At 37.0% G+C, this 16166-nt stretch overlaps 1 protein-coding gene across 1 annotated transcript in view; it reads left to right on the top strand.

The window, feature by feature from the left end:
• Nucleotides 1-12769, top strand: part of PROSER2 (proline and serine rich 2) — a 62980-nt gene extending 50211 nt beyond the window's left edge. Inside the window, exons 3-4 of the mRNA XM_063448228.1 lie at nucleotides 10246-10471; nucleotides 11460-12769. Of these exons, the coding sequence (XP_063304298.1) occupies nucleotides 10246-10471; nucleotides 11460-12469 (1236 nt within the window). The 3' untranslated portion in view covers nucleotides 12470-12769. The remainder of the gene's footprint in view (nucleotides 1-10245; nucleotides 10472-11459) is intronic.
• The last annotated feature ends 3397 nt before the right edge of the window (nucleotides 12770-16166 follow it).

Here is a 16166-nt window from a genome sequence, read left to right as displayed (position 1 = left end):
ATTTCTTGTAAATCTACAATGATACGAAATTAGTCCTTCAGAAAAGGTTCCAAATCCTCATTTTTTTTACGGACTCTGGAATTGCACTCACATGTTTTTCCACCACAACCTATCCTAAAGGTCTTTCATTTTACTTTCCAGATTTGTGATGCTGTTCTGTAACTCATTATTTGTTAGTTTGATCTGTTCATATTCTTCCAGCATTTTATTGAAAAAAACGCTTTAAGAATGCATTGATTCCGAAATTTGCATTGCATTGCATTGATTCTCATTTCTCAGTTCCGAAGTGTGCTTTTCAAAATCCCTTTTTATCTTAATATATGTTTTCTATCATTTCTGACAGTTTGCAGTGGATAATGTGTTGTGTTGACTGATCACTTCCTCCTGAATGTCTAAATGTGTTGGAAGATTTAAGGTCACTTTAATAATCTTCTATTTCCTTTGTTATTTGTAGTTTGACTTTTAGTGGAGCAAAATATATTAAAATTGCCTTACTTTTGTTTGTAACCTGTGTTTTATCCTTATTTGGAACCATATTAGGACCTACATAATTATGCAATGGGAAAAAAAACACCAAAAAACTATTTAAAAAAACGAGATTGAAGAACCTTATAGTAAAATTAGTAGAATTCAGAAAATAAAGTATTCCTTTGTTTCAATTTATAGCCTCTGGAGTTTAGCTCCAGATCTTCAGAAAGGAATTTCTCACCTTTTAATCACTTCTGCTATATGTACAGTAGGATCCATAGGAGAGAACCAAGGAACTACTGAAAAGTATCCCCAATGACAAGCACACCCCATCTCAAAGTGAGCATGTTAGTTCAATGCTCTTCCAGGGCAGACCATGAGCAGAGCTCTGCTGAAGACCTCTAGCATGAGAAAAAGGCCCTGTATTTGTTCTGCACAGCGCAAGCAAATTTAATAACATGCTTGCGTTGTGTTTGCTTGAAACTTGTCTCTTTTCGGTCTCCTTAACTGGGATACCAGGAGAGAAAAAATGCCAGGAAAGAGTACTGTGCGGCTAGAGTTCACTCTCGTGAGGCCCGGATCTCGCAAGAGGAACCTGGCGGAGCTGCAAGATAGAGCTCCTCTGGGTCCTCTGCTGTCTCCCACCCCTGCCGGCGGCCGCGATACACTGCCTGTGGGCCGGTGAGGGAGATCTTTGGTCTCCCCACGGCTCGTCATGGAACAAAAGGTGCCGGCAACCTCCCCTGCCAGCCTCGGCCCATGGCCACCGCGGCCCATTGGGCATTTGCCTGTTGTGCCCGATGGCCAGTCCGGGCCTGGTGCTGGGCATATATCATGTCAGCACATCTTGATGAATGCTGACTGTCAGGGCCGGCCTTAGGCATTTGGGCGCCCTGTGCAAAAAATCTTCACAGCGCCCTCCCCTCCCCCCTCCCCCACTCCTTACCCCTTCCCGCACACCCTGTCACACACACACACACACAGGCAGACAGCCACACACACACACACACAGGCAGACAGCCACACACACAGCCACACACAAACACACAGGCAGACAGCCAAACACACACACACACACAGACAAACACTCAAACACACACAGACAAACAGTCAAACACACACTGTCAGACAGCCACACACACACAGTCACACACAGACAGACACACACACACACACTGGCAGACAGTCACACACACACACGCAGATAGTCACACACACACACACACACACACACGCGTAGACAGTCACACACACACACGCGCGTAGACAGTCACACACACACACACACACACACACGCGCAGACAGTCACACACACACACACACAAACATAGGCAAACAGTCACACACACACAGGCAGACAGCCACACACACACAGTCAGACACACACAATCACTAACAGACAAACACACTTACAGACACACACTAACAGACAGACACACACTAACAGACACAGACACACACTAACATACACACACACACACTAACAGACACACACTAACATACACACACACACACACTAACAGACAGACACTCACCTACATTAACACATTTTTTTTAAATTTATTTAGACACCCCCCCCCAGCCTCCTTACCTTTGGGAATGCTGGGGGGGGGGTCTCTTCCTCCCTGGTGGTCCAGTGGCTGCTGGGCTGGGCGGGCGGGCAGCTGGCGAGGGAGCACTTCCTCTGAGCTGTTTGCTCAGCTCCCTCGCGCACCGCAGAGTGAGGCTGGGAGCCGGAATATGACGTCATATTCCGGCTCCCAGCCTCACTCTGCGGCGCGCGAGGGAGCTGAGCATACAGCTCAGAGGAAGTGCTCCCTCGCCAGCCGCCCGCCAGCGCCACCCGCCCGACCGGCATGTCAGTTAGCCGCAAGGCTAACAAGACATTTACCTTGGGCATTTGGGGGCGGCTTTTTTTGCCGCCCCCTGGAAAATGCCGCCCAAGGCAAATGCCTTGTTAGCATTGCGGCTAACTGACATGCCGTGTGAGCTATGCGGCCACAGGGCGCCCCCTGCACCATGGCGCCCTGTGCGGCCGCACAGCTCGCACACCCCTAAGGCCGGCCCTGCTGACTGTGCTTACATTATTTTAATACAAATGCTTTTACTTCTAACTCTGGAGTGCTCAGTTGTCCATTTTGATTTATCCCCCCCTTTCCCAGCTCCTGTAAAAAAAGAAAATGTTTTACTTACCTGTTATCCACCAGCAAGACCATCTCTTCGATTTAGCTTTTGTCTGCCCCAGGAGGTTAAGGTGAGGATCTACCAGGCCAATACAAGCCTCCCAGCTGTCCCACTCTGGGGTCCTTTCCTGCCATCTTGCTTCAGTTCCCTGGTGTTCCGCATCTGGGTACACCAGGGAACTGTCCCAGGCAGCACTATGAGAAGCATTGCACTATGAGAAGCAAAGTGAGTAAGGAAGTGTCTACTCCTGGCTGTCTAAGCTGTCTATGTCCCTATATATTTATAAAAGTGCTTATTGCTCTTGTAATCAGCAGTTTTATAGCATCAGACAGAAGACTGTTAATAGACATTCTGTTAATACTAAAGTTGAAGTGCTTTATGGGTATGGAGTGATCTATTAGGCACGATGTGCGCAGTCAGTGGGGTAATATTTGCTTAGAAACATTCTCCCTATAACACCATGCATTGTAATTTGGTTCATTGCCTTGTTATCATTACAAAAACATTTTACAACTTAAAACATTGGAGTAGACTTCAATCAAAACCAAGAGTGTAAAATACAGTATTATTCCAGGAAACAACAAAGTTATCACAATATTAATAATTGCATGCGAAGTCACGCTGATTCTAAAATGAGACTACAATGAGCCAATATTCCTCTCAGGGAGCTATGAAACACTTACTCTATTGTGCTCCTTGCACAAAGCATATTTGCCATCTGTAATAGTAAGTGAAGCAACCTATTTGAATTAGGAGCAGGTTATGGAAGGTCACAGGTTTCCCAATAGCTTGGCACCAGGTTTTATGTACTGTCACTTGCTGGTTTCTAGGTGAGAAAAGGCATTCATCCACAGTCCTATTTTAAAAGCCATATTGTAATCACTCAACATGATTAAGAAACAAAGTGATATCTACTTTACACACATGCACACACACACTGTGGAAAATAAATATAAAAAAGTATCTACAAACGCCAAATTCCTAATTTCTCTTTCAGTTTTACAGATGGGCTAGGTTTGTAGTGCTACCTCTTAAAATATATATGTCTGGCTTATTCAATGTATGATCATATGCTGTAACTAAACCTCCATTATTTTTTGCCCAAGTTTGGTGTTTTTAAATAACAAAAAATCCATAATCATAATTAAAATAAAACTAATATCTCTGTAGATCTCTGTGCTGCCTACATACAGGGAAAGCCTGCAAACTGCCTGTGAAATCTCAGTGTTGGCTTATATACACTGCCTAGAAACTTGTCAGTTATGGTAATTAACTAAAATGGTTCTAGCTTCTAGACACCTGTATTCTAGAAAAAGCTTTTCCTACAGAACATCCATAAGAAACATCACTCTGAAAAATGTTGGTATCATCAGAAACCTTGCAGAAACATCACATTTCACATATCTCCCTTCAGATCTGCACCTCTGTTAGTGTGTTTTGTCCTGCATATAAATGTGCTCCAGATAGGGTCAAGTCTGTGTATTTTATGCACTTTTCTACGTACACTAAAAATGTGTGGACCAGAACACTGGTCTCAAACTGTGTTTATCCTGCTGGATCCAGAACACTTGGTAGGTGTGGAGTAGAAAGGTGTCAGTTCAAGTTAACCCCTTCAGGATGGAGTCAATAGTACACGTTCTGATCAAAACAAAACGTAAACAAAAACTGGAATTTGCGCTATATGTCTGTTCACCCGTAGTTCCCCTCTTTCATATTAAATGCACCCACACTTATTATATATCATTTTGTTCAGGAGAAACAGGGCTTTCATTTCATATAAAATATTTGTATATGAAACAATTTATTATGAATAAAATTTAAAAAAACTGAGAAATTAAAATTTTTTTTTTTAATTTGTAGTTCCGCCTCACATTTTAGCTGTAAATGTCATAATACTGTTAGGTTTTACTGCAACAAAATGCACATATTTGTAATCAGCGATGTCTCACGAGTACAACAGTACCCCCCATCAACAGGTTTTATGGTGTTTTGGAAAGTTACAGGGTCAAATATAGAACGTTCCATTTTCAAATTGAAATTTGCCAGATTAGTAATGTTACCTTTGAGACGGTGTGGTAGCCCAGGAATGAGAATTACCCCCATAATGGCATACCATTTGAAAAAGTAGACAACCCAAGGTATTGAACGTGGGGTATGTTTAGTTTTTTTTAGTAGCCACTTAGTCACAAACACTGGCCAAAGTTAGCGTTCATATTTGTTTTTGTGTGAAAAAGGCAAAAAACTAATATTTGGCCAGTGTTTGTGACTAAGTGGCTACTAAAAATGACTGGACATACCCCATTTGCAATACCTTGGGTTGTCTACTTTTGCAAATGGTATGCCATCATGGGGGTAATTCTTATTCCTGGGCTACCATACGGTCTCAAAGGCAACATAACTAATCTGGCAAATTTCAATGTCAAAAAAATGAAATGCAAGCCTTATATGTGACTCTCTAACTTTCCAAAACACCATAAAACCTGTACATGGGGTGTACTGTTATTCTCGGGAGATTTCACTAAACACAAATATTAGTGTTTTAAAACAGTAAAACATATTACAACAATAATATAGTCCATAAAAGTGCCGTTTGTTTGTAAAAAATGCAAAAAACGTCACTTTTACTTAAAATATCATCGTTGTAATACAATTTACCAGTTTTAAACACTAATATTTGAGTTCAGCGAAGTCTCCCGAGTAAAACAGTACCCCCTATATACAAGTTTTATGGTGTCTTGGAGAGTTACAGGGTCAAATATAGTGCTTGCAAATTAAATTCTCTGCACTTTCTCCCTGTGTTGTCAGGCATGTCAATCAAATTTTAATTAATCAAATGACATAATTATGTTAAAAAATTACTTAAATATACACGTAGAATTTTAATATATATGCATTTATAGGTATATAAATTCTACGTGTATACTAATGTAATCTTTTATGTAATTATATGTATTTATCTCTATATATATATTTGCGGTTATTTGTATTTTATATATAGATAGATATATATATAGAATGTCATTCTAAGTGTATTCTGTTTCCAATATATATATATTAATAACAAAATACAGTTAGAATGAAATTACATATGAATATATAATTTATTTTATATTTTGTTTCAATATTTTATTTATTTATTTAATTATTTTATTTATTTATTATTGTAATTATACGTATATATATATAATATATATATGTAGATCTATTATATATATAATATATATACATATTATATATATGTAACGTCATTCTAAGTGTATTTTAATACTAATATATATACTTATATTAATATTAAAATACATTACGTATGACGTTACATATATATAATATGTATATATATTATAAATATAATATATATACATATTATATATATATAAAAATGCATTTAATTTATTTTATAATATGTTTAATATTTTTTTTTTACACTACCTACCAGCAGGGGGACTGTCTAATATTTTAGACAGTCCCCCTGCTGGCAGATCCATAGCCAGCTATAGGGGGCCATGTGATCGCTCTTTGAGAGCGATCACATGGCCCCCGGGGGCCTCATTTGCCGGAGGGGGGCTGCCTGGGCTCTCAGACAGCCCCCCAGAAGAGGATCGCGGCGGAGGTGAGTACCTCCTAGCTCCTGGGGCTGCAAGCCGTTACGGCGTTCTATGCCGCCGCAACGGCTTTAAAGCCCTTTAAAGCCGCGACGGCATAGAACGCCGTAACGGCGTTAAGGGGTTAATGTGTCCACACAGGGTTTTTCACTTACGTAAGAATTAAAAGTGACATTCACATTTAAGGTCAAAGTAGCCGAACAGGAAGCCTAGCTGAATTAGAGATTTTTCTGTTTCATTTATTCAAAATACACTTTGTTAAATAACATAACCTTGTGACTTCCTTGTTCTCATATTTTTTTTAAATTTTTTTTTTTAATAGTAAGAGGAACATTGTACACATTAACCCCTTTGGACCAAACTTCTGGAATAAAGGGGGTAAAGGGACACTAAAATAATCCCAACAACTTTAGCTTAATTAACCATTTTTGGTTTATAGATCATGCCCATGCAGTCTCTCTGCTCAATTCTCTGGCATTTAGGAGTTATATCACTTTATTTATGCAGCCCTGGTCAAACCTCCCTGCTTATGACTTACTACAGCCTTTCTAATTAGAATTATGTTAATAGCTTGCTAGACCATGCAGGAGCCTCCTTTTAATTAAAGTTCGATTTACAAGTCAGGAGATAAAAACTTTTAAAGTAAGTTATATCTGATTGAAAATGAAACCATTTTGTTTTCAGGCAGGCTGTGTCAGTCACAGCCAAGGGAGGTGTAGCTAGGACTGCATATACAGAAACAAAAGTGATTTAACTCCTAAATGGCAGTGAACTGAACTGTGAAACTTCAGAAGCATTATCTATACACCCAGATTGCGTAATTAAGCTGAAGTTGTTTTGGTGCGTCCCTTTAATATAACTTGCTGGTTACATTTTCTTGTTAGAACTGCTTTTGCCATGCTTGACTAAACTTCAATTGACAAATTTCTGTAGCAAAAAAGTTATATATTTGCAAGGCTTCCCTTCCATAGCATGTAAGTTAAACTAAGAGACAATGGTTAATCACCTTAATCCTTTAACTGCCAATGGTTTTAGTTGCTTTGCCCCAGTCAGAGCAATAAGGATTAAACCACTAGCAGAGGAGGAAACCTAGTTAAGATTGTTAACTTTAAAGTAAAAAGGTAAAGGCAGATCACTTGGAGGAAGTGTCTAAGAAAAAAACACAACATTGAGTTACAAGGAATATTAAGAATGACTGTGATCTCATAAGGAGTGCAAAACAATGTTTTCATAAAAGGGTGTTCCCCTTTTAAGATGCCCTTTATCTTTGTTTTGGCTGTAAATGGCACATATGCCTTTGTAGCTATAAAGAAACCAGCTCCCTATGTAACTCTCAGGAAGATAAACTGTGGCCGACCTGTGAGTTTTAAAATCAAAATGATATTGATATCTAGATACCCTATGTCTAAGGGTACCATAGCCACTATGTTGTCATCAACTGGGTTTGATTTATAGACTCTCTTTAAATGGTGTTATAGATGTGTATGTATTACAGTCTATAGATTTAAAAATGTTTTTTTTTTTTTTTACTCCTGGTCAAAGTTTGGTATAGCACGACCCATTCCCAATCCCGTGCTCTCTGAACTCAGTCTGTTAGGTCAGCCTGGTGCCCTACCCTATCCCTGACTGGCCCCGTAGACATGGTAAGAACCCTAACAAAATATCCAGCAGGTGTGAAAATAAATACTGTTTCTGCTAAACCCTGGAATCTGTATGATAAAATGAAGGATAACATTTACTAAGCAGACCTCTATATGAGAAGTACACTGGTTTGCCATCCCTTCTCTGTGACTCCATGAGTGGCAGTATATGATAAGGACCTTGAAAAAAATGTTAAAGGCAGTGATATCAGTGGGATATTGGACAAATAGTCTTGTTCATATACATAGAGATGCCATAAATCTGTATTGCACATTTCCCCAGAAGATGTATATCACTCCAGCAGTCCATTCTAAATGACTGGCTTGCCAGTAATTGTTTTTTTTCTCAGTGGTGCACAATGCAATCCCTATTTATTGTATATCAATGGAAAATGGAATAGAAACAAAATCCCAACCTAACATATAGACAGCTTTTAGTAAAGAATGCACATTTATTTAAACCTAATTTTTTCTTTAAGTATAACCTTTAGAAAGTGCTGGAAGGCTCCGTAAACCTTTCTGGCTTGAACACCCTCCCACTAGGCCAGCTGTCAGTCATTGATGGTTGGCATCCTTGAACTGTAAACCAAGTATTTGCCTAGAACATACAATGAAAAAAAGAAAATAAAAACACCAGCCATGTGTTAGTTGAACTGTTGCTTGGCTTTCTGTTCATTCAGTTAGAGGGAAAGGAGTGAAGAGCAGCAGTCCACAGAATTTAAATAACACCCAGAAAATATAAACACTAAGATTAGAATTTAGAATTTGCACAAAGCAGCTGCTGCTCAGAACCATAACTCCTACAAATAATTGTGTGTGTGTATACACATAAATGTTACATAGTTACATAGCTGAAAAGAGACTTGCGTCCATCAAGTTCAGCCTTCCTCACGTATGTTTTTTGCCGATCCAAAAGAAGGCAAAAAAACTAGTCTGAAGCGCTTCCAATTTTGCAACAAACAAGGAAAAAATTCCTTCTTGACCCCAAAATAGCAGCCAGATGTCTCCTTGGATCAAGCAGCTATTACCCCACTAATTAGAACTGATATCCCTGTATGTTATGTTTTTGCAAGTATTTTTCCAGTTGCTGTTTAAACATCTGTATGGACTCTGATATAACCACCGCTTCAGACAGAGAATTCCATATACTTATTGCTCTTACTGTAAAAAAAACCTTTTCTTTGCCTTAGATTACATCTCCTTTCTTCCAGCCTAAATGTGTGACCTTGTGTCCTATGTATAGCCCTGTTTATGAATCTATTTCCAGATAATGGTTTGTACTGACCCCGAATATATTTGTATAATGTTTTCACATCCCCTCTGAGGTGCTGTTTTTCCAAACTGAAGAGATTTACATTTGTTAACGTGTGTATGTGTGTATATATATATATATATATATATATATATATATATATATATATATATATATATATATATATATAGATATATATATATACATACATACATACATACATACATACAGGGAACTTGTCGTCATACTTGTCTGCGCACACTTGCCAGGAGACACAGAATGTTCTGTTCTAACATTCCAATATTACCTATGTAGAACTTGGCTCCTCCCCTGACCCTGTTTTATCACATATACAAAGTTTTAAGGTTGAAGGTCATAAAGAGGAAAGCATGATTAATGGAATTGCAATCTTGTTTAATGACTGAAGTTGTGTGTGTGCCTGAACACCCTGGCAGGATTACACGTTTCTGTGAATAGTGTGTTATGTAATAAAGCTTACGTATTAGAGTTAATTATCTTGGAAGCTGCATACATTAAATAATTGTTCTTTATAACTAATCGGCTCTGCCTACAACATTCCACACCCATGATTCTATTATAAAATAAACCACACCTTTATATATATAGACAGATTGTAAAATTTTATTTGAAGACACATGAACAGCCTTTCTCCAGACGCTGACAGTAACCAGCTTCAAATATGTTGGAACGGCTCAGAAAGGTACATGTATTGATGTATATATAGGGGAGTCAACCTGTGTGTTACATTTAAATATCAGTTTTATATTAGGTATTATTTCAGGTATATTAGATTTATAGGCAGTATCTGATTCAGGTACTGTGGATGGATTGTTAGTGTGATTTCTTATTAGTACATTTATAATGAATTTTAGATGCTGTACAACTAATAATAACGTACTATAACAAGTTTATACGAACGGTGCTTTTATTAGATTACCGGTGTTTATAATATTTATTCATATTCTAATCTATTGGTGTATTTTACTTTGCTTGTATTATTACTACGTAGTTTATCTCAGTGTGCTGTGTTTATACTATTATGTTTTGTCTTTCTAATTTTTGATGTATTTATTTTAGGACGATGAGAACCTCAAATATCTGACCAATGAAGAAAAGAATGCTCTCTTGTTCTTTGAGGAAACAATTGATGCTTTTGAAGATGATATAGACGAGACACCATTTTCCGAAAATACGAGTTTTGGTTACTCTCCACGATTAACAGATGATAGCCATTCTGAGAGTGAGGACATAATTGACCTAGTACAGCTTGACCACAGCCACGTAGAAAAAGACATATTGCATGGTATGTATTTAGATTGAAATTTCTAACATACAATAATATCTTCTATATACATTGTATACATATGATATGCTGACGTGGTTTTGCTTTATGTTGGCTTAGCTGTGTTACATTTGTCTTCCGATTTATGTTTGTAATAATTCTGTATTACATTTCTTTCACTCAATATTTATCTATATAACTATAACATAACTTTACATGTAACAAGGCAGCTCTATTTTTAATATTTAACCCTCTACAAAAAAGCAACACACATTTAAAAGTATAAAAGTATACTGAAATTGTTTTGTGGGAGAGAATACAGTTGTTACCAACTTACAAAATGTACCAACTTACAAAATAAGGGATAAGGCAGTTCTTTTGATCTAAATAGCTAGTAACATAGAGCACACTGCAATGAATTGATAACCAAATTCTGAAATTTAGGCTAGAGTGGTAGAGTTGTAAAAACAGTCAATGAATTAACTGTTTAACGAACAAACTCATGCAATGCATTTTATTTTTTTATTGCTCGTCATTTTTTTAATTCCTGGGACAGGTGTAGGGTAGCTCTGTGCTGTAATTAAAACCACGTGGCAAGGTTCACTAGACAGGAAATGGAGAGACTGAATGATCTAACTGTACATGACTGACCAATACGGTATTCCGTGTTTGCAAACATGCTCTTTGGTATGTCATATTTTTAGTGCCAAGAAATTTAGCACATTAGTAAAATGTAAATTAGCAAGCTTAACTGTTATATCAGGACATACTTGGAATTGAGAAACTTTACAAATGTATCCTTACTGGTAAACTAATGAATATGCAATTCCAGCACTGTGTATTATTAAACTGGTATAATGATTTTAGTAGTGAATTAATTTTATTTTTTGTCTGCCTCTGCTTTATTTATGATTTCTATCAATTCCTGTTAGGTAAGTGTTTATATCATATAATAATTAAGTGGTCATTGATGTTAAACTTATGGAAATGTCCTTTTTTTTATACATAGATTCAGGCATTGGATTAAACATGGCTGATCGAAAACACATTTACAAGGTCACACAGATGTCTCAGTCTGTAATGCCTGTGAACTCACCCATGACAGTCACAGCAGTAACTGTACAAACTGGCACTGACGGATACTCTCCTGATCTGCCTGGAGAGCAACGCAAATTTCTTGGTGCTGTCCCAACACCTGTAGTAATTGCTCAAAAGATTTCAGAGAAAAATGCAGATGGAGGAAATCTTTCTCCCTTATCACCGAGGGTGTCAAAACCAGTTGAGTTAAAAAATGTTGGAACATCACCAATCAGTGAAGAACACTTCGTATTCCCTTCATCAGCGAGCCCCAAAAATGGTCGTTTTCCAACTAATATTCACATTAAACCAGTTGGAAAACAATATAACAAAACCATTGCCAAAGCAGCAGTTAATGTGCAAGAACGTAAAGCCCAAGTACTGGCAAACTTAAATGGACCTGCTTTGTTTGCTGATGAAATAGATGGTAAAGGTCATCGTGAACAGCTGTCTCGCTCTCGGGGTTCATCCTTTCGGGACGCAGCCAATGAGCAAACCAGGTATGAAGCCTTGACCAAACTTGGTTTAGTCAAAGAGATTCCAGTTCAAGCAGAAATTCCAATAAGTCCAAAATCTCCCATTTCAAATGGTCACCACTCTCCAAAGTTATTTCTGCCAGAATTACCACGGAAACATTCTGGTGACCAGGAAAGTATAAGAAGTGTTTTAATGAGTGACACAAGTCCATTTGTTCCTTTGGGGAAATCCATAATTATCAAAGGTGATGCAATGAACAAACGACACAGCACCCCACAGTGCCTTCCAGAGCAGAAACCTCCAGTTCCTCATCAGGAAGTGAGAAGGACTCATTCTACTCCAAGACCTACTGGATTTCGGCCACAGGGGATTACAGTACAGTTCTCAGGGCGTGATGCCTCTGAGGAATCAAGAAAAGATGCTCTTCGGAAACTAGGGTTAATTAAAGACCTATCTGGACATTGAAACTGAATTATTCCCTCACAGACATTATGGAATATTGGTCTTGCATTGGCTTCAGGAGAACATTCCTAGACAACAATCTCACAAGCACCCATTACATAAATGTATGTGCAATGTTAAGCTTTTATAATGTTATTTAATTTTTATCAGCCAAGGCGGGCTTTCTATAGGATACGATTTTAATAACACATTAGTAAGAAAAGGAGCACCTGAGGGTGCTAGTATCATCAAATGGCATATATGCTATGTTTCCATCTTTTTGTGATGCAGTTATTCTAATTGCTTCTATTAAAATTTATTTGATATTTTTTCCTTTGGAAAGACATTCATACATACTTGTGATCATCTTCCAGAATTTCAATCCATTTTAAGAATTTCTCATAAATCTTTATTTTCTTATCCATTGGTATCGTAACCAGCAATTATTTTTTTATGAATTTACATTTCTAAAAATTAATTGAAATAAAATGATACAAAGCTACAGGAGTGCATACAAAATATACATTACATTAAAACAAGAGAAACACATTTCCACTTGCTAAACAAGCATCACCTTTGTTGCAGTGTAAATCTCAATCTGATAAATTAAAGAAATACACAATTAGTTTATTTCCCTCTATAGATTACTTTTATTAGAAGCATTTTAAAATGTCCACCTTTTTGAAGGTGTCTGTTTGTGTTTTTGTGACTTAAGTGACAAGTGATTCATTTAATAATCTTTTTCACAGATCTCTGTATTCCTGAAAAGGGACACCCAAAAGTACACAGAGGTTCAGCATCTCCACTTATGTTTTTTACTTGCTTTTGTGCATATGAACAAACTGTATGTGCCTTAAAACTCCACTTACTTCATAGTGCCTTCCCCTTCTCCAGTCTGTCAGGGAACTGTAAATTTAGGAACAATTAGGGATGTTTTAAGTGACATTAAAAACATTCTTAAAATTAAATAAAATAAATGTATCTGTCTTCAAAAAATAAAATTTAATTCTGTAGAGAGGGAAGGCACTTTTGTGTCCCATTACCCAATTCCACTATGTTACTTACAACATGGGTATGACATTTAATGAGAGAATTAATGCAACATTCTGATAAGTGTGTACATTTTAAAATATTTGATATTAATGTTTTATAAATTTAAATTGTAGCTGTGAATGGCTATTCAATATAGATATTTATAGATGTTGAGCTGTTCCCTCTTTTACAGTATTTGGAAGCTTGCTCTGTTCTTAAATGTCAATAAAATTGCCAACGTTTTGCACAATTATACTATCAACACACAGAATTGCAAGCATATTTGCTGGTATATTATACAACACACACAGTTTTGTATGTGTCTGCAAACATGTAAGTAATAATAAATGGGATTTTTAACAAAAAGCCATTTAACTCAATGCAGTAACAATATAGTAGTGCTTTTCGGCTCCAAGCCTGGAGGGTCATACATAGACATTGGTTAGTCCACCATTGTTTAACCCTTGTGGTGCAAGCAGAACTCCAGACAATTTGAAATGTCCTCTCTACATAGGCCTGATGTAAAAGTGGGCTCTTTAGGATTAGTTGTTGACACAAACAGTCACTAGCTCTTTAACCCTGTAAGGACCAAACTTCTGAAATAAAAGGGAATCATGACATGTCACACATGTCATGTGTCCTTATGGGGTTAAAAAGAGTCTGCCCTTTCTAGGATTTTTTTTACACCATGTTTACATTTTTCCCATTTTTAACAAATGTTTACTTCTGATTTGTGAAAAAGTCCACATCTCTTTATCTGCAACTGGGCGTCTCCATCTTACCTCCCTGTCAGTCATTGTTTTAAGATCTGTTTTTTGTACGTGGTAGTAAGCATAGGGAAAGCTTATAAAGAAAAAGAGAAATAATTTTGGGTTCATACTGCTCCTCTTCACATGCAATCTCTGCCCTGGATTTGATTAGTCTGAACTGTGTTAAGGTGTCATTTGCTAAACATGTATTACAAATTTAAGTTAAAATGAAGCACATCTTCAAATAAAGGTTAACACAAGTTATAGGTGATTTTCAATATGTTATTCAATGGTGTAAATTCCAGAGAAAGGACGGTTCCTTTTTAATATTTATACAACCTAGCCCTGCTTTGGGCACCTACACTATTCATGTAAATTTACATTTTTGAGTTAAGTAGTATTCCCTTCAATACTTTGTATAAAAATATTTGGATGTATTGTATGGTATACAACTAAATCGTCTATGGAAACTTTAAAAATACTAAGAATCTCCGTTTTGAAAGAGCAAAATGTTAACCAAAATCTGGGGTTTAGTCACAATAAACACTAATTGGTGAATGGCAAAATGGCTAAGCAGCGACTACAGCTACAGAGTTGCTATGGAGACTATAACTATTTTACATAATTTTTTTTTAAATTCATTTTACAATGCACTACAATTTGGTGCTTGGTGATTCCACATCTAATATTAAGTATATAAAAATGCTGATATTTACATTTTATCCACTCTTACAGACAGAAAAGGAGACAGAGTGTTAAAATTAACAGTCGTTGATAGATTGGCTTGTTCCCTTTCTTACTCTATGTACACATATATATATGTTGTGTATGTATACAAGTTTATCATTTAAATATATTATGGTTTTCTATAGGTAATCAGCGTGTTAGTTCAATAAGCAGTGTAGACTGTGTAAATCACAAGAGTACACAAGTCTGTTCTTGTCACCTGTTCAAGCACTCTCCGGTGTAAATCCCTCTAGATCTCCTTTATAAGCATGATTCTTTGAAGGGAACGCTACATCCCCTTCCCCTTAAATGGGAGTATCCATCCTAGTTTATTATTAGTCCCATCATAATACTAATGATCAGGTTAGAGAATTTATATTGTTGCAGGGATTTTCATTTCCTCTTTTGTCATTGACAGCTACCAAGTGTTGTGTTTTAAAGAGGCACTTCGTGCATCTACACAGAGACAGTGAATTTTAAATTATGTTTTTGATATGTCTCTTTAATATGCTCTTAATCTCCTTATTAGAAAGAAAAAATATCCAACAGAATCCTTATCTCTTTAAATAGCTTCCATTAGCCATTTATGTGAAGTCTAGGTATTGTGTAGCATGCGCATGTGTGTGCATATCTATGTGATAGATAATTTTTAACCAAAAATAGGAGCCCTCACAGGACTTTTCTTCAATTAATAGTCTTCTTTAATTTACTCAAAACAGCTTTTGAAAATGAATATAATTCACATGGACACGTAATCATGTATATTACATGGTCTGTGACACACACACATATATATATGTGCACACATATTACCATTAATTAAGTTTAAGTGGTTTAGTGTATTCCTCTCTCTCCCTTTCTGCCCCCAGTCCTACAGATGAGTAAGGGTAGAAAGAAGTAACGAAGAAAGCTCATACTGCAAATGTCACATCACATTGTGCAGTACAGAATTTGAAAATATGAATGACAAGTTAAAAATAACAGGCAAATCATGTAATGTATATCAGGGCTCACATTTTAAGTGCTATGCTTTCAGCCAGGTTTAAAAGTTACTTATCACTGTAAGGCTGAAGAGTCCATACCACTCTCACCAGGGGTAAATGTATGTTCTCTGGCCTAATTTGTCCGTTTCTAGTGTGCAAGTGGAATTTGTGAGCCCTGGTGTGTTTCTTTAAGCAGCTGTGACTTTCCTACAGAAGTTCATTTTTGGATTT

Source organism: Pelobates fuscus, chromosome 3 (genome assembly GCF_036172605.1).
Source record: "Pelobates fuscus isolate aPelFus1 chromosome 3, aPelFus1.pri, whole genome shotgun sequence".
NCBI lineage: Eukaryota > Metazoa > Chordata > Amphibia > Anura > Pelobatidae > Pelobates > Pelobates fuscus.
Note: the sequence above shows the minus strand (reverse complement) of the source record. Positions and strands in the feature narration are given on the sequence as shown.